Source organism: Belonocnema kinseyi, chromosome 2, assembly GCF_010883055.1.
Source record: "Belonocnema kinseyi isolate 2016_QV_RU_SX_M_011 chromosome 2, B_treatae_v1, whole genome shotgun sequence".
Taxonomy (NCBI): Eukaryota; Metazoa; Arthropoda; class Insecta; order Hymenoptera; family Cynipidae; genus Belonocnema; species Belonocnema kinseyi.
Genome location: NC_046658.1, coordinates 168,907,899 through 168,932,800, shown reverse-complemented (window position 1 = coordinate 168,932,800; position 24,902 = coordinate 168,907,899). Strand labels below are relative to the sequence as shown.

At 21.6% G+C, this 24,902-nt stretch overlaps 1 protein-coding gene across 1 annotated transcript in view; it reads right to left on the bottom strand.

Annotated features, from left to right (window-relative positions):
• Positions 1–24,902, bottom strand: part of LOC117167883 (type 1 phosphatidylinositol 4,5-bisphosphate 4-phosphatase) — a 41,514-nt gene that overhangs the window by 4,072 nt on the left and 12,540 nt on the right. Inside the window, exons 3-5 of the mRNA XM_033353118.1 lie at positions 24,023–24,232; positions 19,211–19,351; positions 8,320–8,374 (exon numbers count right to left, since the gene is read on the bottom strand). Of these exons, the coding sequence (XP_033209009.1) occupies positions 8,320–8,374; positions 19,211–19,351; positions 24,023–24,232 (406 nt within the window). The remainder of the gene's footprint in view (positions 1–8,319; positions 8,375–19,210; positions 19,352–24,022; positions 24,233–24,902) is intronic.

Here is a 24,902-nt window from a genome sequence, read left to right as displayed (position 1 = left end):
TACTATTTATATTTCGTTTTAGTCTTTATATTAAAATTAATTAATATAAACTAGCAATATTATACGCGCACTAGAATGCGCTGGAAATATTGCATTGCCAAATAACAATAAACAAATATAGATTGACTTAAAAAAAAAATCATTTTCTATATAAAAATCGATTTCAGAAAAATATGTGGATTTACAAATGATAATTTAATTTTTAATTATTTTCATTATTATTATTTATTATTTTCAGTTTAAACCAAAAATTAATTTTCGACAAAAAAGACGAATTTTCCAGAAATTACCTAAATTTTCAAACATATAGTTTAAATTTTAAATAAAAGATAAAATTTTTAACAAAATATTTAAATTTTCATTCAAAAAAGATCAAACTTTTACAAAAAATAGAATAGTTGAATTTCCCGTTAAAATTTTAATTCTTAACCAAAAAAAATCGGAGTTTCAGAAAAATATTTACATTTGAAGGAAAATAACTAAGTTTCATTTTAAAAAAAGTTTTCAGTCAAATAACTCTTTTTTTCAACCAAAGAATTGAATTTTTAATTAAAATTATGAATCTTCAATATAAAAAATTAATTTTCAACAAAAGAGTTTATTTTTGAACCAAGTAAATTTATTTTTAATCTAAAAGATGAATTTCAAACTACAATTATGAATATTTCACTGGAATACTTGAATTTTCAACCAAGAATAAAAAATTTTAAACAATTAGGTTAATTTTCAAAAAAATAAAATAAAATTTCAAACAAAAACATTAATTTTCTACCAAAAAAAATACAATTTTCCAACAAAATAGTTGAATTTTCTATCAATGGAGATAAATTTTTAACAAAATGGTCAAATGTTGAACTTAATTTTTATCAGAAAATGGAATAGTTACATTCTTGGTACAAAACATTTGAAATAGTTGAACTTTCATCCAAAAAATAATAATTATTACTAAAAAGTATGAATTGTCAACCAAAACTTAAATAATTAAGTTTGAAGTTAAGAAAATCTATGTTCAACCAAAAACACGAATTATCGATTAAAAAGATTACTTTCAACTAAATAGTGGAATTTTTCTTTTTTTAAATTTCAACCAAAAATAGAACAGTTAAATTTTCCAGTAAAAAATCTAATTCTTAACAAACAAAATAGGAGTTTCAGAAAAATAGTTACATTTTCAGTAAACCAAAATCCTTTTTGTCAAAAGAAAAAACAAGTTTTTAATCAAATAACTAAATTTTCAAACAAATAAATGGATTTCTAATTAAAATGGAGAATCTTCAATAAAAAAAAATTAATTTCCAACGAGAGTTTATTTTTCAACCACACACATTGATTTCTAACCTAAAAGATGAATTTGCAACTAAAATTATGAATATTTAACTGGAAAACTTGAATTTTCAACAACAAAATTTCTACCAAAAATAGAACGGTTAAATTTTCAGTTGAAAAAATTAACTTTGAACAAACTGACAAATTTTTTTTAAAAGTTTGATTTTTGATTAATGAATTAACAAAGTATTAATTGTTTACATTATACAATTTAAAAAGTTGTAATTTATAAAACTAGAAAAAAATAAAAATCTTGTATAAAGTTTTAAAAAATATATTAAAAAATGATAAGAAAATAATTTAAACCTTTTTTAGAAATATAAAACAATTTTCTTTATTATATTTCTAATATATTTTTTTATACAAATATTTTAAAATCCTTTAAAATGTTTTGAGAATATGAATAAAATTTCAAAATTTTTAAATTTTTAATATTTAAAAATATTTTTTAAAAGTAATTTAAAAAAAATTGTGTGTTTTCCTATCAATCTTTGTATAAATTTTTTATTGGTCATAATTAAAAAAGATCAAAATTAAATTGATAATTTAAAAAACGGTTAAAATCAAAGTTGAAAGGACTTTTTCTTCTAAAAATTTGTAAAATTCCCGGTCAAAAAATAAATTCACGGTAATTTCCCGATTTTTCCTCGTTAGCTGATACCACAAAACAACAAAAATTTGGTTTTAATATTAATTGTATATTTTAATATCAAAATTGCGTAAAAGAAAATTTTTTTTTTGATTAAGGTGCATGATTATATGCGCGCTTGAACGCGCTGGAAATATTGCATTGTTAATTAATAATAAAGAAATATAAAATAACATTACTAAGATTCAAATTTAAAAATTGTTAGGATAGCGATTCGGCGGACTTCAGCACATTTCCCGGATTTTTTCCCGGTAAGGTGTTTTCAATTTTCCCGATATTTTTCGCAAAATGCAAACATTTATTTTAAATCATGACTTTTATTCCAAACATCGTTTGACACAACAAAACCAAAAATTACAAAATAAATTGATTTTCAAATAAAATTGTGAATCATCTGGAATAGTGGAATTACAAACCAAACAGATTAATTTTCAACTAAAATTATGAATATTTCACTGAAATACAAAAATGAATGTTCTACAAAAAATACAGTTTTCCAACAAAATAGTTGTATTTTCAATCAAAGAAGAGAAATTTTCAATCAAATGGTTGAATTTTGATCTAGAAAAAAATCAATTTTTAAACAGAAAATGGAATAGTTGAATTTTAAAGAAAAAAATTAGTTGCTGAAGAAAACAATTAATCTAAATCTAAAAGTTTAACTTTTAACCAAAAAATAACCATTATTACTAAAAAATATTAATCATCAACCAAAACGTAAATAATTAAGTTTTAAGTTAAAAAATCGATGTTCAACCAGAAAAGACGAATTTTCGAATAAAAGAAAAATCATTTTTTAACCAAAAACTAAATGATTACATTTTCAGACGAAAATGTAATATTCAACCAAAAAAAAAAGAGTTTTCAACTAAATTTATGGAATAATATACTGCAATGGTTACTAACTAATAAGATTAACTTTCTACAAAAAAGATGTATTTTCCAGAAATTATATGGATTTTCAAAAAAATAGATTAATTTTTTAAAAAATTAATTTTCTACCAAATAGTTGAATTCCTATGCAAAAAAGATAAATATTCAACCAAGAATATAATATTTGAATTTTTGCTTTAAAACTTAATTATTAACTAAAAAAAAATCCGATTTTCAAGAAAATAGTTAAATTTACGGTTAAAAAAATCTTATTTCATCCAAAGAAAAAACAAGTTTTCGAAAAATAACTCATTTTTCAACCAGACATAAATTTACAATTAAATTAACGAATCTTCATTCAAAAAACATTATTTTCAACATAAGAGTTTATTTTTCAACCAAATGAATTTATTTATAATCTAAAAGATGAATTCCCAAAAATATGAAAATTTAACTGGAATATTTGAATTTTTAACCAAAAAGAAGAATTTTTAAACAATGAGTTTAACTTTCAAAGAAAAAAATTAATATTTACTAAAGAAGTCGATTTTATACGAAAAAGTCAATTTTTTAATACATGAATTTTCAGCGAAACAAAAAAATTTCAATTTAAAAAGACAAATTCAATTCCAACTGGTTGAATTTTGAACTAGGGAACTGATGAATTTTCGACAAAAATTCTGATTATTTCACTGATATACTTGAATTATCTGCCAAAAAATAGAATTTTCCAACAAAGTAGTTAAATTTTCAATCAAAGGGGTCACATTTTCAACCAAATAGTTGAATTTTAAACAAAAAACTTGAGTTTCTGAAGAAAACAATGAATCTACATATAAAATAGTTGTATTGTTAACCAAAAAATAACAATTATTAGTTAAAAAAATCAATGTTCAACCAGAAAAGACGAATTTTCGAATAAAAAAAAAAAAATTTCATTAAAAACTAAATAATTACAATTATAACAATAGTTTAATTTTCAAATAAAAAAAATATCAATTTTAACCAAATAGGTGACTCTTGATTTTTTAAAAATTTAATCCAAAAATAAAATAGTTCAGTTTTCTGTTGAAGATCTAATTGTTAACAAGGAAAAAAACGGATTTTCAGCAAAAATATTTCAATTGTCTATTGGAATAATTAAACTTTTAAGACAAAAATTTATTTTCAACAAAGTTGTTGCATTTTCAATCAAAGATGAATTTTCAATTAAAATTATGAATCTTTAATAAAAAAAAGTAATTTTTCATAAAAGACTTTAACTTTCAACCAAGTAATTTTATTTCCAACCTAAAAGATGAATTTTCATTTTCTATATAAAAATAGATTTAAAAAATGCGCATTTACAAATAATAGTTTAATTTTAAATTAAAAAAGACAAATTTTCATCCAAATTGTTGAATTTTTGGCCTAGAAAAGATCAATTTTTAATCCAAAATGTAATAGATCAATTTTCAGTTTTAAAAATTAATTTTCAACTACACTGATGAATTTCCAACTAAAATTATGAATGTTCAACTGGAAGTTGAATTTTAAACAAAAGAAAAAGTAAATTGTAAACCATCAAAATTAATTTTCTACAAAAAAGACGAATTTTCCACAAATTACATGAATTTTCAAACATATAGTTTAATTTTCAAATAAAAGATAAGATTTTCAACAAAATATTTAAATTTTCATTCAAAAAAGATCAAATGTTTACCAAAAATAGAATAGTTGAATGTGTCGTTAAAAATTTAATTCTTTAAAAAAAAATCGGATTTTCAGCAAAATATTTACATTTTCAGTAAAAAATTTAGTGCCATTAAAAAAAAAAACAAGTTTTCAGTCAAATAACTCTTTTTTCTACCAAAGAATTGAATTTTTAATTAAAATTATGAATCTTCAATACAAAAAATTAATTCTCAACAAAAGAGTTTATTTTTGAATCAAGTTAATTTATTTGTAATCTAAAAGATAAATTTCCAACTAAAATTTTGAATATTTAACTGGAAAATTTGAATATTCAACAACAAAATGTATACCAAAAATATGACGGTTAAATTTTCAGTTGAAAAAATTAACTTTTAACGGACTGACGAATTAAAAAAAAATTTGATTTTTTGATTAAAAACAAAATCGATTTTCTACTAAATAGTTGAATTTTCTTTTAAAAAAATAATTGTAGACCAAAACTTAAATAATTAAGTTTTAAGGTAAAAAAATCAATGTTAAACAAAAAAGGAAACAAATTTTCAATGAAACAGTTTAATTTCGGTAAAAAAGTTCCATTTCGTACAAAGAAAAAACAATTTTTCAATTAAATATCTCGTTTTTCAACCAAAGAGATAGAGTTTTAATTAAAATTGATGATTGTTCAACAAAAAATCTAATTTTTAATAAAATAATTTATTTTTCAACCAAGTAAATTTATTTTTAATCTAAAAGATAAATTTTGAACTGAAATTATGAAGATATAACTGGAATACTTGAATTTTCAACCAAAAAGGAAAATTTTTAAACAAGGAGATTATCGAAGAAAAAAAATCAATTTTCGAACAAAAAGATTAATTTTCTACCAAAAACAAACAATTTTCCATCATAATTATCATTTAAATTATTATTTAAAAAGATAAATCGTCAACTAAGACTTAAATAATTAAGTTTTAAGTTAAAACATCATTGTTTAGCAAAAAAAAATACGAACTTTCTAATAAAAAAAGATTATTTTTCAACCAAAAACTGAAGTAATTACATTTTCAGAAACAAAATGAATGTTAGCCCAAAAAAAAAGATTTTGTAACTTAACTTATGGAATATTCAACTGCAATAGTTAAATTTTATACCTACCAAAAAGATAAATTTTCAACTAATAAGATTAATTTTCTACGAAAAAAATGTATTTTCAATAAATTACATGGATTTTCAAAAAAAAATAGTTTAATTTCCAAAAAAGATAAAGATCCAACCAGAAAAAGAATAGTTGAATTTTGGGTTAAAAATTTTATTCTTAAATAAAAAAAGCGGATTTTCAGTAAAAAAAATTTCTTTTCATCCAAAGGAGAAACAAATTTTCAATAAAATAACTCCTTTTCCAACCGAAGAAATAAATTTTTATTTAAAATGATGAATTTTTAGATAAGCTAATTAATTTTCAAATACAAAATTAAATTTTTATCGAAAAAGTAGATTTTCTACGAAAAAGTAGATTTTTTAACGTAATACATGAATTTTCAAAGAACTAAATAAATTTTCAATTTAAAAAGACAAATTTGCATTCAAAGTGTTAAATTTTGAACTAGAGAAGGTAAATTTTCTACCCAAAATAGAACAGCAAAACTCGCAGTGGAAAAAATTAATTTTTAACCAAACTGATGTCTTTTCAACAACAACAAAAATCGGACTTTCAAAAAATTCGTTCAACTTTTCTACTGGAATAGTTAAATTTTTAATTGTAAAATCGATTTGCTATAAAATAGTGACATTTTTAAAAAGAGATGAATTTTCAATCTTCCAACAACAAAATTTATTTTTAACAAAAGAGTTCAACTCTTAAATGCAAGTAGTTGAATTTTCAAGACCTTTATCAAACATAAATAATCTCGATTGTTAACAACAATTTTATTAAATAAATGTTCCAATCGGCTATTTCCTGGTAGAAGAAAATTATTTTTTCTTCAATTATTATTGAATTGACATTTCTTGCGATGATGGACCAACGTTTTTATTACAAAATAATTTATATTATTGTTATAAAATTTAAAAAAACTAAAATTTATCATTTTTCAATACGTTCATTATAAAAAAAAAACCTTTAGCACAACAGAGCAAAAAATTGCAAAATAAATGAATTTTCAAATAAAATTATAAATCTTCAAAACTTGATTTTTTCAATCGAAAAATTTTATTTTTTAATAATAAGATTCATTTTGAAGCAGAAAGATTAATTTCCTACCTAAAAGTACAATTTTTTAAACAAATACATGATTTTTTAACGAAATAGTTCAATTTTTAACTGAAAAAAATAATTTAACCAAATAGTTGAATTTTGAACTAAAAATAATTTCAAAAGAAAATGGAATAGTGACATTTTTAGTTTAAAAAAAATTTATTTTCATCCTAACTGATGAATTTTTAACTAAAATTATGAATCTTCAACTGAGCTAGTTGAATATTTAATCGAAAAAAATTCATTTCTGCTAAAAAAAGATAGATTACCAACCAAAACTGAAATAATTAAGTTTCAAGTTAAAAAATTCAGGGTTCAACCTTTAAAGTAGAATTTTCTAATAAAAAGGATCATTTTTCAACTAAAAATTGAATATTTAAATTTTAAGTCAAAAAATGAATGTTCAACCAAAGCGATCAATTTTAAACTAAAATTGTGGCACATTCAACGGGAATATTAGTTAAATTTTCAGTTTAAAGAAAAACTAATTTTTAACAAAAAAAAAACAACAAATTTTCAACAAAATAGTTAAATTTTCGGCAAAAAAATCCTTCTCATGCAAATCTCTTCAACCAAGCAAATTAATTTCTAACAAAAGACTGATATTTCAATATAAAAAAAAAACATTTTTTTTTACTACACAAATATATTTCTTGAAAAAATACGTGATATTTTAATGAAAAAGTTGATTTTTAAATTAAAAAAGAAAAATTTTCAGCCAAATTGTTGATTTTTGAACTAGAAAAGATCAATTTTCAACCAAAAATGCAAAAGTTTAATTCTCAGTTGGAAAAATTAATTTTCAACCAAATGGATGAATTTTCACCTAAAATGATGAATTTTTAACTAGAATAGGTGAATTTCATACTACCCAAAAGATTCATTTTTAATCATAAAGATTAATTCTATAAAAAAAGAAGATTTTTCCACAACGTACATACATTTCCAATTAAATAATTTAACTGTTAAATAAAAAATATGAATTTTCAACGAAATAGTTGAATTTTCATCAAAAAAAGATAAATTTTCAACCAAAAATAGAATTGTTGAATTTTCCAATGAAAATCTAATGCTTAGTAAAAAAAATAATTTTCAAAAAGAGATGAATAAAAAAAAATTAATTTTTAACAAAAGAGTTTAATTTTTAACCCCAAGTAGTTGAATTTTCAACAAAAACATGATAAATTCACAACTAACAATGTAACCAAATTTTATATTCGAATTTTTAAAAAAATCTCTAAAAACTACTTAAAGTAATTTCTTTTTTTTTTTAATTTAAAAGAAGGTAATTTAAAATTTTGAAGAATTCTGACTTGGAATAGGAATTTTTTAAACTTTTTTCTTCTGAATTCAAATTATAATTCTGTAAAAAACATCAAGTCAGCGAAAAAAAAATCTCACAGAGGAAAAAATTGCAAACAGTTTTTCTTATAATGAAAAAGCGTATAAATAAATAAATTTCCGGCCATTTCCCGTTCAAATCGCTACCCTGATTTTGTAAATTTTCAAGAAAAAAATTATAAATTTCAATATATTAACTCACCGACATAAGCGACGTAAATTCCTCCATTCTCCCTCACAAGCCTATATGTGCAAACCTGCAATAAAACATAATATAATAAATAAATATAATAATATAATAACAAAATAATAAATTGATGGTCTGAAAAAATTATTCATAAAGAAATGCAGCATGAATAAATATCTCTATAGGTAGATAAAAGATTATTTTTCAGTCATTATCAAAGTCAGTTATGAGTAACTGGAGAATCATCCGGTTCGTTTTCCACTTTTTTTTCTGATCGAGTTTTAATACACAACAAAAGTCGTTCACCCGTACCATATTTCCACCTGAAATTTTTTGATATCAGACCATATCTTCTGCTCGTTCATTGGATTTAAAAATAAAATGTTCGAAAAGAATTTCCCTATTAGTTCATAAATTATTTCAAAAAATGTGTTCTAGATAAAATTATAAAAAACTTAGAAATAAAAAAATTCTTGCTAATTTAGAATTTTCTGAAAATGTACAAAAAAATTTTTTTTTAATTTCAGGAAAATTAACTTAATTTTTTAAGCAAAATATCCAGTTTTCTAACACTAAATTTTCAAATTATTAAAAATGAACTTCAATGTTTATTTTAAATTTTATTCTTTAGTCTATAAATTATCAAATAAATTATCTTTGTTTGAAAGTTTGAACAATTTTGTTAAAATCATAGTTCTGGGTTGAAAATTCAACAACTTGATTGATAATTTATCTTTTCGGTTTAAAAACTCATCTCTTTCTTCAGAAATTTCACATTTTTTGATTAAAAATTCAACGGTCTGGTTAAACCTTAATTTTTTCGGTTGAAAATTAACTCTCTTGTTGAAAATTCTTATTTTTAGTAGAAAATCAGTTTTTTTTTGTTTGGTTGGAAATGAAACTATTTTTAAATTCGAATTAAAATCTTTTCTTTTGTTCAAATATTAGATATTATATTTTTCGTTAGAAATTAATCTTTTTGGATTGAAACTTAACATTTCTAGGCTGAAAGTGGAAATACTTTCTTGAAAGTTCATTTTTTTGCAATTTTATAAATTTATTTTTTTGATTGTTAGAAATTTAACTGAATGGTTGAAAATGATCTTTTTATGAGAAAATTCATATATTGGGTTTAAAATCCAACTGTTTTTTAGAAAATTCGTATTTTTATCTTGAAAATTCAATAATTTGGTAGAAAGCAATTTTATTGAAAATTAGATTTTTTTAAATTAAAAATTAATTCTCTTATATTAAATTTCAAATAATAAATTTTTATTCAAATTTATCTTTTTTCTTTCAAAAATTGAACTATTAAGTTACAAAACTTTTAAACCAAAAAAAATATTCACAAAAAATTAAAAATTCATCTAATTTCCTACAAATTTGTCTTTTCTTGTAGAAGATTCATCTTCTTAGTTTAAAAATCAGCAAATTTTCTTCAAAATGTATGCATTTTGTTGAAAATTCATTTCTTTCTGAAAAAATGCACTTTTTCGGTACAAAATTCAGCTGACTGTTTAAAAATTAATCTATTTCGGTTAAAAATTAACTTTATTGTTAAAAATTCAACTATTTCATAGCAAACCCATACTTTCTGCACGAAAATACAACAATTCTTAGGTAGAAAATTTAATAATTTCTTTGAAAATTGATGTATTTAGTTAATTTTTTTTTTTAGTTCAACTGTCTTTTATATTTCATTTATATCTTTCTTGGTTTAAATATCACCTACTATGTACATTTTTCGTTGAAAATTAATCTTTTAAGATTGATAGTGGAAATACTGTCTCAAAATTTCATTTTTTTGTTTGTTACAGATTCATAGTTTTAATTAAACGTTCATTTTTGTTGTTGAAAATTAAGTTTTTATCTGGAAATTTAAATATTTTGTTTAAATATTTTGAAGAAAATTAAACTTCTGTGCAAAAACTAAGTTTTTTAATTTCAAATTTATTATCGTAAATGAAAAGTTCATAACTCAATTTTTTGTTTAAATTGATCTTGTTTACTTTACCAATTCAACTATTTAGTCAACAAAATTTCGAAACAAAAAAATATAAATTTAAATTTACTAAAATAGAATTTGTGTTAACTACTGTTAAAACTATTTGTTGAAAATTTATGTAATTTGTTGAAAAATCGTATTTTTTTGCAGAAAATTTGTCTATTGAAAGCGACCAAAAATTAATTATTGAATTAATATCAGATAACTTAACTAAAAAACTTGAAAAGAACAACACTTCTAAACAAGGAAATATATTTGAATCAATCGCACTGCTTTCGAAATGTTATAAATAATTGAAGATAACATTGTACTCCTTATCCACTTTTTCTAAACTCGGATAATAGAATATAACATCGCAAATCGCTCTTCAGTTCGGATTAATGTTCAAAGCCTTGACGTTCCAGACAAGAATTTTTAAATTAAAAAATGTATTTAAAAAATGCTATTATTAATAACTATTTTCAACAAATCTGAAATTTGTCAAGTTATTTTTAAAAAATTAAAACTAAAAATAACAATAATCATAAAAATAAAAATCTGAATTAAGAAAATCTTGTGCTCTTTAAATACCCTTCCATGGTTAAATTAAAACTTTCAAAATGTTAAATAAATTATTAAAAATATTATTAATGCTTTATGCAAGTGCTTTTCGCTGGAAATTAGTTTTTTTAAATAATTTTAATACAAAATCATAAATTATCGAAGAACACTTAAAATTTCTGAAAATGTTTGATTGTGTTAATTTTTTTTTCGCCGGAGATCATCAATAAATTTTATAAGAAAAACGATTTAAAAAAAAAAGATTAAGCTTTCAACAAAATATTTGAATTTTTAATCAAAAAGACGAATTTTCTACTAAATACATTAATTTCGGTTCAAAAAATTCAAAATATACGTGACTTTTCAATTAAATAGTTGAATTTTCCACTGAAAATATTAGACTTCAGCCGAAATCAAAAACTTTAAATTTCAGTAAAATAAAAATTATTTTTAAGACAAAAAAGAAAATTTCAACAAAAATTTTTAACAAAAAAAAAAGGATTGTTTCAACTAAAAAACGAATTTTGAACAAAACAGTTGAATCATCAACTGAAGAAGATTAATTTTCAATCAGAAAGTTGCATTTTCATCCAAAAAAGATCAAATTTCAGCTAAAACAGGTGAATTTTTATTCCAAAGAGGATGATTTTTTAAGATAATTGTTGAATAGTTGAATATTACAAAAAATGTTGAATTGTTGAACATTTGCATTTAAAAAATTTATTTTTAACTAAAAAAAAGGAATTAATTTTTTACTAAAATGATGAGTGTTCAACAAAACAAAGTTAATTTTTAAGAAAAAAATTTTAAACAAATAATTGAATTTTAAACCGAAAAGATATATTATGTATTCTCAACCTAAAAATATAAATTTTTAACTACAAAAGATACATTTTTGAGCAAAAATAGAAACATTTTCAGTCAGAAAGTTGTAACTAAACTTCAATTTCTATTTAAAAAAATATCAATTTTCGACAAAAAATGAAATACTTTAATATTCTCTTAAAGAAATGAATTTTTAACTGAAATGATGAATCTTAAAAAAAAGTTATTTTTTAATTACAAAAATTTTAAGCAAATAGTTGAATTTTCAACCGAGAAGATATATTATATATTCTCAACCCGAAAATATAAATTTTCAACAAAACACATGAATTTTTAACTGAAAAAGATCAATTTTTGACCAAAAATGAAATACTTAAATGTTCTGTTAAAGAAATGAATTTTTTGAGAAAAAAGGTTCTTTCAACTTAAAATTGAAAAACTAAATTTCCAGTAAACAAAAAATAATTTTCACCTAAATTCAATTAGATTTTTAACGATAAAGTTCAATTTTCAACTAAACAATTGAACTTTCAACCAAGAACGTTAAATTTCTATAAAAAAGTTTGATTTTCAATTTAGAAAAATACTAAATTTCTAACGAAGTAATGATTTTCAAAACAAACAAAAAATCAATTTTTAACACAATAGTTCAATTTTCTATCAAAGAAATGGATGTTCAAACAAAAAGATGAATTAGTCGCCAATATTATTAATAAAAATATTATAAAGTAATTAATAAATATAAAAAATTATTTTTTAACAAACTAATTTATTTTTAACTTATTAGTTTCATTTGCAACCAAAGAATATTTCTATAAAAAAAAGATAAATATTAAAAAAAAAGGAAAAGTTCGATTTTCAGTTTTAAAAATTAATTTTTAATTAAGAAAATAATGTTGGGCAAAAGTAAAAAATTTGAACAGAAAAAATTAATTTTCAACCAAAAAGATGAATTGTTCACGAAAAATATTAATATTCTACCACAAAAGATTAATTTTCCAACAAAAAAAAAACAGGAATTTCCCACTAAATATGGAAAAGTTAAATTTTCAGTTAAAAAAATTAATTTTCTACAAAAAAAAACAACATAATTTTGAAAAAAACAGTTAAATTGTTTAAAAAAGGTTCTTCAACTAAAACAATTAATCATCAACCAAAAAAAAATAATTATTTTTTAACAAGCACATGAATTTTCCACTAAAAACAACCAAAAAACAACCAAAAATAGAATAGTTAAATTTTCAACGAAAGAAATATAATTTTAACAACAAACAAAGAAGTTTAACTAGGGAGGTTATTTCTCTACCAAAAAATAAGAATTTTCAACAAATATTTGAATTTTCCCCTAAAATCGAATACCTAAATTGCCAGTAAAAAAATTTATTTTTACCAAAATTGAATCATTTTTTAACGAAATAGTTCAATTTTCAACTAAACAGATGAATTTTAAACCAAGCAGATTAGATTTTCATAAAAAAAAGATAAATATTTTTGAAAAAAAAGTAAATCAATTTTCAGCTGAAAAAATTAATTTTTAATTTAGAAAAAAACAACTAATTTTCAACGAATGTAAAGAATTTTCAACAAAAAACATCAATTTTCAACATAATAGTTAAATTTTCAACAAAGCAGTAGAATTTGTAACAAAAGAAAAGGTTTTTTAATTAAATTAATTAATCAACCAAAAAAAATTAACAAACTAGTTTAACTTTCAATTAATTAGTTTATTTTTAAACCAAAAATATTTTATAAATAAAATGAAAATGTAATATTTATAAATATAAATTCAAATAAGAAGATTAAGTTTCTATGAAAAAATGAATGTTTTTTAAAAAAAGAAGTAGTGCAATTTTTAGTTTTAAAAATTAAGTTTTAATTTAGTAAAAATTTTTGGCAAAAGTAAAGAAATTTCAACAACAAAAAATCAAATTTCAACATAATCGTTAAATCTGCAACCAAAGAAATTAATTTTCAACGAAAAAAAAATGAATTAGTCACCAAAAACATAAATTTTCTACAACAAAATACTAATTTTCAAAAAAAGGCAACAATTTTTTACAAAAAAAAAACATCATTTTCAACAAAACAGTTGTATTTTTAACAACAACAAGGTTTTTCAACGAAAAGTATAATTTAAAACAAATTATTTTTTAACAAACCAATTTAACTTTCAACAAATTAGTTTGATTTTCAACTAAAGAATATAATATTAATCAAGTATAAGCATAGTATATAAATATAATTTCAAATAAGAAGATTAAATTTCTATAAAAAAATATAAATATTTTCAAAAAAATGGAATAGTTTAACTTTCAGTTTGAAAAATTAATGTTTCATTCAGAGAAAAATTTTGGGCAAAGGTAAATAGTTTTCAACAAAACAAAAAAAAAATAATTTTCAGCAAAACAGTTCAATTTTGAACAATAGAAAATGTTTTTCAACTAAAACGATTAATCATCAATCAAGAAAAAAAATTATTTTTAAACAAATTAGTTCAACTCTCAACTAATTAGTTCAATTTTCAACCAAATAAGACAAATTATCAACAAAAAATATAATAGTTGAGATTACATTAAAAAAATATTGGTATTTTAAACAAAAAATAGTTGAATTAAATAAAAAAAAGACGAATAACATTTTGTTCCTATTCCGCGAAAGCCCTTCTACTAAAATTTGAAAATTAAACCCTATTATTATTTCACTTCACAATAAATCTAATTTTAGAAATTTTGAGCAGTGACAAAAACTGAAAATTGCATTTGCCCAAGTATCGAGAAAAAAATTCAAAAACTAAATTCAACAAACTTTAAAAATAATTATTCTTCCTTTTAAAAATAATAAGTTTAACATTGCCGGCTCTGGACTTTTTTACTAGCCTCTCTGGCACGTTTATTCAATTTTCTTTTTTTTTTTACAATTTGCTTATTTATAACTTTTATTCATAAAACTTTTTTTTCCTGTCGAGAATTATCAAAAATAGTATAAATACTTTTCTGTTTTATTATTTCAGATAATAAATATTATAAAATAAAATAATAATCGTGCGTATTTTTTTTCTGACAAGAACAAAATTACATAAAATATCTGCAGTCAGATAATCAATTTAAACGCATTCTTGGATCTTTGAGGGTGTTCTGCATTTTAAAAAAGCAATGTATTCAACTAAGATTAAACTCTTAACAAAGTATTGGCATGCCTTTGTGCAGTGAGAGAAGTTGAGAATGATTCATTAATGCAATTTATATTCAACTGGCATACATTTTCTTATCTCTAATATATTAGGTAATAAAAGGACAATGAAAGCGATTATTAAAAGTCGAAATATATAACATTTTCAGGAAAATAAATAAATGTTTAACTTTAAAAAATGTCTACTAAAAAGAAATTAATTTTCACCCGAAAAGGACGAATTTTCAACCACAAAAAATTAATTTGCAACCAAACAGTTGCATTGACAAAAAAATGACCTTATCAAAATAGTTTAATTTAAAACCCAAAAGGCCAATTTTTTAGAAGAGAGTTGAATTTTCAATCTTAGAAGTTAAATTTTTAACAAAAAAATTCATTTGCAACCAAGAAAGATGAATTTTCTGTAATAAAAGATACTTCATCCACCAAAAGACAAATTTTTAACCAGTTGAATTAACCAAAATTTTTTTTATCAAAATAGTTCAATCCTCAACCAAATAAAAGATTTTTCAATCAAAATGGAACCGTCCAATTTTAAGTTTAAAAATTAATTTAAAAAAACCTTCAACCAGTAAAATTCAATCAAACAAGATAAATTTTTAACCAAAGAGTTGAATCCTAAATCAAAAAGACAAATTTTCTACCGAATAGTTAAATCTTCGAATTATCAAAGATACATTTACAAAAAAAAAAGAAAGTCAAATTTTCAGATAAAAAAAATTCATTTTTAACAACAAAATTATTTTTCACAGAAAAGTTACATTTTCAACCAAAGAGGTAGTTGAATTTGCAAGCTGACAACATCATTTTTCAACAAAAAAGTATATTTTTAACCGGATAATTTAATTTTCATAAAGCAATTTAATTTTTAACCAAGTATTTAAATTTTCAACCAAAAATATAAATTTTCAACAAAATTGTTTAACTTTCTACGAAATTGTTGAATTTCCAAACCTAAAATGTGAAAGCTTAACAAAAAATGTTGCATTTTTAACCAAAAAGGATACATTTTTTAACAAGAAGATTATTTTTCTACCGAAAAAGACGAATTTTTCACAAAATAATCAAATTTTAAACTAAAATTATGAATATTAATAAAACAAAAAAAAATTCAACAAGAAAATTCAATATTGAACCCAAAAGTTGATTTTTTAACCAAGAAGATTAATTTTCTATAAATGGAATAGTTAAATTTTCAACCAAAAAAAAAAGAATTTTTATTAAAGTATAATAGGCTTTTTATTCAAAAATAATTGGATTTTCTTATTGGGTTCTATTAATTCAATACAAAATCAGTCAGCATAGACAAAAAAATGATGAATAAAATTTCCATTTTTCTATCTAATATTTTCAAAGTATTAATTTATTGATAGAAGTTATTAAGAAAATTGTATTATCTTTTGACTACTTTTTTTTAATTCATTCTTATCGATTAAAAAGTATTTTATTACATTTTTGGATAAGTTTTCATCTTCTTTGGTCAACCTTCCTTGATAAAAATTAAACTGTTTTTTTTTTTAAACATTTTTTTGAATTAAAGTTCAATAATTTGATTCAAAATTTGTTTCTTTTTTGACTAAAAATGTTTGTTACTGCACAGTTATCTTTTTGGTTTAAAAATTCATCTCATTCTGTAGAAATTTCATCATTTTTTGGTTTAAAAAAGCAACTGTTTGGTTAAAAATTAACCTTTTTCTGTTGAAAATTAAATTTTTGAGAAAATTCACCTTTTTGTGTAGAATATAAATTTTTGGGTTAAAAAAGCAACTGTTTGGTTGTTTCCCATATGAAAATTGAACCAATTAATATTGTTTAATTACAAAATTCAACTATTCAAATACAAATGTTCAGAAACGAAAAAACTATAAACTAAAAATTAATTTTTAAAAAGTTGTACTAACATTTCATCCAGTCTTTTAACCATTTAGATAAAAAAATATGTAATTTGTTTAAAATTCGTCTTTTTTTAGTAGAATATCAATTTTTAGATTATAAATCCAACTGTTATTTATTTTTTTTGTTAAATATTAACAATTTTAGTTGAAAAATCTTTTTTTTTTTTTGTTGTTAAAAATTAATTTTTTAATTGAAAATTTAACTATTGTGTTAAAAATTCGAATTCTCAGATTAAGAATTGACCTATTTAATAGAAAATTCGTATTTTTTGCTTGAATATTCCACCATTTGGTAGAAATTTAATTAGTTTTTAGTTTATATTTTTTTTCAATTCTAAATTTTTTAACTAGAAAGTTAAATTTGGTAATTTAACTTTTTAGTTTAAAAAAAATTAGAATTGAAAAAAAATATTAATTAAAAATAATTAAAATAAAATTTGGACTAAACATTGCATCCACTGTTTAAACTATTTAGTTAAAAAAATCTTTTTCTTTTGAAAATTAACTTTTTGTTGCAAATTCGTATTTTCTTGTTTGTAAACTCAACAATTTGACAGTAAAGTTGAACTATTTGGTAGAAAATTAATATTCTTGATTTTAAAATTCAATTATTTTATCAGAAATTCGATTTTTTCATTGAAAATTAAGTTTCTTATAAGAAAATTTAACTATTGATCTGTTTCACTTAAAAAAATTCATGTATTTAGTTTAAAAAATTTAGAAACGAAAAAAATATTACCTAAAAATTAATCAAATAAAATCGGAACTCTGCAGACATTTTTCACGATTAATGAAGTTAAAAAATTCGAACTCTAGAAACAATAAAAATTGAGCGATTACAGTTTTTCGATAAATTGAACTCTTCATAAATTGGAACTTAATTTATTTTTATTTCATAATCTTCAAAAACCTACATGTGGTTAAAAATTTTTAAAAATTATTGTTGAACTTTTTTCAAAAGTTCTGAAGGTTTTTTAAAATTATTAAAATTTTTTCTGAAATCTTAAAAATAAAAAAAGTGCTGATTAATAAAAATACTTCCTTAAAATTTTCCAGATTCATTTTATATAATTTTGGAAATATTTTTCAATCTGTTTAAATGTGATCTTAAAAATAATGTTTCAAAAGGAAAAAATAATTTTTTATTTTGCTAGAAATCTTAAGAACATTTTTTTCTAATTCTTTTGAAGCCTTTCACAATTCTTAAAAACCTTCTAAATTTTTCGTTCAAAATCTGCAAAAAAAAACTATAGTTTCTTTTAAATTTCGTTTAAATTATTTTAAATGATTTCAAATTGTACATTAATTTTGAATCTTTTCAAAACTTCTAAATTTCTCCTCAAATTAGTCGAATTTTTCCTAGAAATAATAGACGTTCAACATTTATTTATACATCAAAATTTAATAATTTTATTTACAAATTAAAATTTTTCAAATAGAACAATTACAATTGTAACGTTCAGAGTTTTTGTTTTGTTAGTTTTGAATAATTATTTTCTAATTACTGATTTTGAATGAAGTCAAATAATTATAAATATAAAGCAATTAATTTTGTCTTGAATAAAAAATTTTTAATTTTCAAATTTTAGACTTAAACAATATTTGAAATTTAATTTAATGTTTTGGGTCCTAAATTGTCGATTTCAAACGCTTTTAATTTTTTATGCTAAAAACTAAATTTGTAAAATTTCCGGCCAAAAATTAAATTCACTGTCATTCCCCAGCCTGAAAATTCCTTTAAAAAAAACCAGCATGCGAAAAACAAAAATAAAAAGAGTAGATTTTTGAATAAATTGGAAAAGATAAGCTGTAATTCTTCTAAAATGTCAAAAATAAACAGAACTTTTAGACTATCTGACAAATTTATGAAATTTTTATGAAAATCTGTAAAGTTTATTCACGAGCTTAAGCTTCTAAATTTTTTTTTGGCTTTCTCATAATTAAGATCAGTTTATTTATATGAAACGAGTTGCAGTTTCGAAATAGTGAGGAAGGTTACGGAGCATCTTGTTAAAAAAGAAGATAAAAAGTTGCAGATCATGCAACAAATGCACGAGAAGTGCGCGTGACTATCTTTAAATTCTACGACAAATAATTTCAACTATAAAAACCGTTGAAGATGATCTTTCATAACCTGGGAATTTTTTGAAAAAATCCGCAGAAAAGGGAATTTCCAAAATATTGGTATCCCCAAGATACTAATATATATTTTAAATATTAAACTATATTTTTTTAATTATTTCCCTTGTTTGATTAATGCATTTATCTCTGTAAAAATGTGTTTATTACAAATTTAATTTGTGTTTCGACTTGAATAATTTCACATAACGAAACTGTTTTTTTTTCACTCTTTGTGAAAATTTAAACGAATTCAAACTATTATTATTTTTTTTTTTATCGAAATAAGAAATTAAATTTAATCGAAGTAGATAATTAGGCAGAAAATTCTTACCGTGACGATAACTCCAATAGTAAAGCATACGAATCCAAGGATTATGAATAATATGCCACGACCTCTGGCAAAATCGGGTCCAACTGAAGATACTTTTCGGCAATGCGGACATCGAGCCAAAGCATTGTTTAGTGTATTAAACTATAAAATAAATATTCAAATTTAAGAGATTAAATGCAGAATAAATTTCAGTTCCTCTTTAACGTCCAATTTTCAAATTCAACTACAAAATTCTTGGGAAATAAAAAAAAAAAAAACAGAATCTAACGATCAAATTTGGCACATGGACACATGTTTTATGTTAGTGATTTTCACAGGAAATTAGAGTCTTCGAAAAAGAATTTTAACATAAAATCATAAAGTTTTGAGAAATTAACATTTCTGAACAAAATTTAGTTCGTAGTAGTTTTTTCATCGCAAACAATAGCATTTTTAAACAAAAATCATCAAGATTTCCAAGAGATTAGGTTAGATTTTCAAGGTTCATAATTTTGTGGTTACAGTGACATTTTACATCGAAAATTGATATTTTTAAACAAAAATAATTATAATTTGAACAAGATGTAGAATCCTTAAACATTTTTGCATTATATTACTTTTTTTCGTCGGAAATTGGTATTGTCAATTTAAAAAATTAGATTTTAAAGAAAATTTACAAGAAAGATTTAATTTTTTTACAATTGTGGGGGAAGCTAGCGGTTATTAATTGAAATTTCGGAAAAGATTTACAATTTTTGAACAATTCAGGGTTATGTTCACTTTTTTTCACAGAAAATTGGTTATCTTGAACAAAATTATTGGAATTTCAAAGAAGATTTACAAATTGAAACAAATGATGTTAAATTATTTTTGTGTTTTTCGTCGTTAATTATCATTATTAAAAAACATTAAATTTCAAAGTATATTTTTGATTTTCAACAATTTTAGGTTATGTTAGCGTTTCACGCCGAAAATAGGTAATATTACTAATAATTTATTAGATTTTAAACATGAAAAATTTAACATTTTTTAACAAAAATCATTATATTTTCAAGGTTCATAATTTTTTGATTACAGTGACATTTTACGTCGAAAATTGATATTTTTAAACAAAAATAATTATAATTTGAACAAGATATAGAATCCTTAAACATTTTTGCATTATATTACTTTTTTTCTTCGGAAATTGGTTTTGTCAATTTAAAAAAATGAGATTTAAAAAAAAATTCATAACTTTTCAACAATTTTAGGTTGTGATGACGTTTCACATCAGTAATCGGTATTTTTAGTAAAAAAAAAAACAACTAGATTTCAAGAAAAGAATTTTTTATACAATTTTGATTAAGCTAGCGTTTTTCAATATAAATCTCGCAAAATATTTGCAATCAATAATTCAAGGTTATGTTAACTTGTTTTTTTTTTTTTTAGATAAAATTGGCCATCTTAAACAAAAATAATGAAATTTCAAAAAGATTGACCATTTGGAACAATTGATGTTACGTGTTTTCGTCCTTAATTACCGCTATTTAAAAAAAAATTAGATTTCAAAGCATATTTACAATTTTCATCAATTTTAGTTTAAGCTGAAAATAGGTATTATTAATAATAGAACATTAGATTTTAACAGTTTTGGATTATATTAGTTTTTTTCGTCCAAATTTGGTATTTTCAATTTTTAAAAATTATATTTCATAGAAGACGCAGAACTTTTTAACAATTTTATGTTACGCTCACAGAAAATCGGTTATTTTAAACAAAATTATTGGAATTTTAAAGAAGATTTACAATTTGGAACAATTGATGTTACATTATGTTAATTTATTTCGTCGGTAATTATTATTATTAAAAAAAATTAGATTACAAAGAATATTTACCATTTTGTATAATTTTAGGTTATGTTAGAGCTTTAGACTAAAAGCAGGTATTATTAATAATAAATTATTAGATTTTAAACATTAAAACATTGAAATTTTTAAACAAAAATCATTAGATTTTGAAGGCTCATAATTTTTTAATAATTTTAGGTTAGTTTGACATTTTATACAGAAAATTTGTATTTAAAAAAAAAATGTAATTTCAAAAAATTTCAGAATCTTTTCACAGTTTTGGATTATATTAGTTTTTTTACGTCGGAAGTTGGTGTTTTAAATTTAAAAAAATTATATTTCATAGAATGTACACAGATTTGCAACAATTTTAGGTTGTTAGCGCTTTGCGCTGAAAATATGTATTATTAATAATAAATTATCAGATTTTAAACATAAAAACATTGAAATGTTGAAAGAAAAATCGTTAGATTTTGAAGGTTCATAACTTTTTAATAATTTTTTGGTTACAGTGACATTTTCCATAAAAAATTGGTATTTTCAAACAAAAATAATTAGAATTTGAGCAAAATTTAGAATCCTTGAACAGTTTTGGATTATGTTAGTACTTTCCGTCGGAAATTGGTATTTTCAATTTTCAAAAATTAGATTTCAAAGAAGATTTACAACTTTTGCAACAATTTTAGGTTATGTTGGGGTTAAGAAAAAATAGTTTTTTTAGTAAAAAAAAAATAATTTACGATTTGGAATGATTGATGTTACGTTCTGTTAGTGTTTTTCGTAGGTAATTATAATTATTTAACAAAAACTAGATTAAAAAAATATTTACCATTTTTAAATAACTTTAGGTTATGTAGCTGTATTTTGGCTGAAATTGTTATCTTTAAATTTATATACAAATTTTTGTTCAAAGTAATAAAATTTAAATATTTACGGATTCTGTTAATGTTTATCATCGGAAATATAGATTTTATACAATTTTAAGTTACGTGAGCCTTTTATTTCGAAAATTAGTACTTCCAAACAAAAAAATAATTATAATTTGAACAAGATTTAGACTCTTTTAACAATTTTTTCTTATATTAGTTATTTTCTTCGAAAATTCGTATTTTAAATAAAAAAAAATAGATTTCAAAGAGAATTCACAACTTTTTTTAACAATTTTAGGTTATGTTATCATTTTAGTTTGACATTGAAAATTTATATTTTTGAACAAAAAGCTTAATTTAAACAAGATTTAGAATCTATCAAAAATTTGTGATTATGTTAGTACAATTAACTTTCAATTTCCTCCTATTTTCAACAGTTTAAAATTTGACTTTGGAAAATTCAACTCTTGGAAACTAAATTTTGGACGAATGATGAAAAATACCATTTATAAATATTGAAAACTAAAAAAAAAAAACTAATATTTTATTTAAAAACCAACTGTTTAAAATGTAATATTTACCACACTTTACCTGAGAATTAAATAAATAAAGATTTCAGCCCACACGAAAAATTTGAAAAAAGTCGATTTTTCACAAGCGAAAATGAAAAAGGAGGAAAGAAAAAGAGAGACAATCTCCAAATCTCATTTCTTCTTTTTCTCTCTCGTCTTTTCTTTTTCTTTTTTAAAATCATATCACAGTTATCATATTCTTCATATTCTCATTAAAAAATGTGTAAATTCTTTTAAAAAATGAATAACAAAAAAATTTTAAGTTAAATAAACAAGTAAATCAATTCTTATTAACATATTTTTATTTGCTCAAAAAATGAGAAAAATTAAAAATAAATTTTAGTTTCTATTTAGTAACAATTTTGAAGGCGGTAATATTTTTTTTCAACCTTTTATCATAAATATTTCTTGAAATTATTATCATTTATGAAAAAAAAATAATAAATTTTCTTATTTTTTGGATTTTTAGCAAAAAAATGTAATACTATTTTCTATTTTTATTTTCGGGAAACAGAATAATTTTTTGGATCAAACATTTTTATTCTCATTCAGCATCCCCATATCTCGGGAGTGATTTTTGTTATGAAAAAAAAAAATTATTTTCGAAACAAAAAAAATTTTTAATCACTATCAAAAGCCAATTTTTTAGAACGAGTGAAATTTTCATCTGAAAAATCTCGGTCGATTTTATCAGGATTATCTAACATTTTCACATCAAACTTTATTCGCCCGTATTCAAAAATTTAATATCTCGGAAGAAATGATTTTATTTTATTTTTAAAATGAAAATTTTTGTTGTTGTCGCAATCAGCAGTCAAGCATGATCCATTTTTATATTTTCACATTTACATTTATTGGGAGATAACATTTCGATAAAATCGAAAAAATCTCTTAAAATAATATTCATCCTGAAAGTACAAATTGAGAATAAGAAAAGACCAGATTTCTTTTTTTAATAAATACCAATCTTCTGCCAGATTTAGAACGGAAACAAAAAGTTCTATAAAATTCAAGACGACAGCAGGACAAAAAAAAATTAAAACAAAAAACTACACATTTTCCCTATTTTTTGGAAATTGTTTTTTTCGCGATTTAAGAAATAATATTAAAATAAGGCAAGAGCTTATTTAAATTTTGAATTCGAATAGTGCGTTGGTCAAATTTGATTATTAGACTCTTTTTTTTGTTTAATTTCTATGAATTTCGTAGTGCAAAAATAAATATTTTGAACATTTAATACATTTACATAAAATTTAAAAAATGGTAGTAAATTAAACGACAATTTTTAATATTTAATTCATTAAAAAAGAATATATATTCACACATTTTTTTAAAAGAAATGCTGATTGTCTGAGCCTAAGAGAGTCCCATTTTCCCGCGAAAAATTCAAAAAGGATACTTTTTGAAGACTATAAACCAATATTTACACTTTTCATAAGAAATTATATTCCGTTTTTAGTGTTATTTTAATTCTACGAGGAAAAATAAATATTTAAAAATATGCAATTACCGCATTGTTAAATTATTAATATATGTAAGTATGTGTTTTTTTTTTAATTTACATACCAAAAAAGTGTCATGACAATGAGCGCAGCAGACTCTACACATTCCTGGCATGGAAAGCACAGGCGGTGTCACAGGACTGGGCGCGAGGTTGATTATACGTTTGCAATTTGGCCTCGGACACGCAATCCGCTGTGATGAGCTTTTGCATATTAGGAGACAATTGCATGGACATCGTACGTATTTTTTTCCAGGAGGTGCATTCCTTATAGGCTGTTGAAAAAATATATATATATATGTTTAATTTTATTTATTTATCACTAGCTATTTTATAAATATAAACAATTTAAAAATCCACTAATAGGGTGTCTACTCAAATACTGGGATTTTTGTTTATTAGAATAAAAATATAAACATTTAAAAAATCCATTTATAGTTTGTCCAGTCAAATCCTAAGATTTGTATTCGTTATATTAAATATATAAACAATTTAGACACCTACTATTAGAGTGTCTATTCAAATCCTGGAATTTTTATTTATTGCATTTACAATATAAAAAATTTTTAAATCTATTAATAGTGTGTCCAGTAGGGCGTATCGAAAAAACAAAAAGTTGTTTGCGCGAAGTTTTAATAGCAATGAAAACTTTCTCTTGGCAATTTTTATTGACTTTGAATTACAAGAAAATATTTTAAAGTAATTTATAGCTGTTTATTAAAAAATATAATTAATTTTCGGTATATAAATTATCAGAAAAAAATAGTTAATAGCCAGTTGGTTTGTACATACATAGCAAAAAATTAATTTAATTCATTCTTTAATTTTAATTAAATAATTAATAGTAATAGCGAAAATAGGTAGCTGGGAAGAAAAGCTATCGATCATGGAAAGGAAAAAAGTATTAAGTGGTAAGAAGATTTTTATTGATCATGATCTCACCAG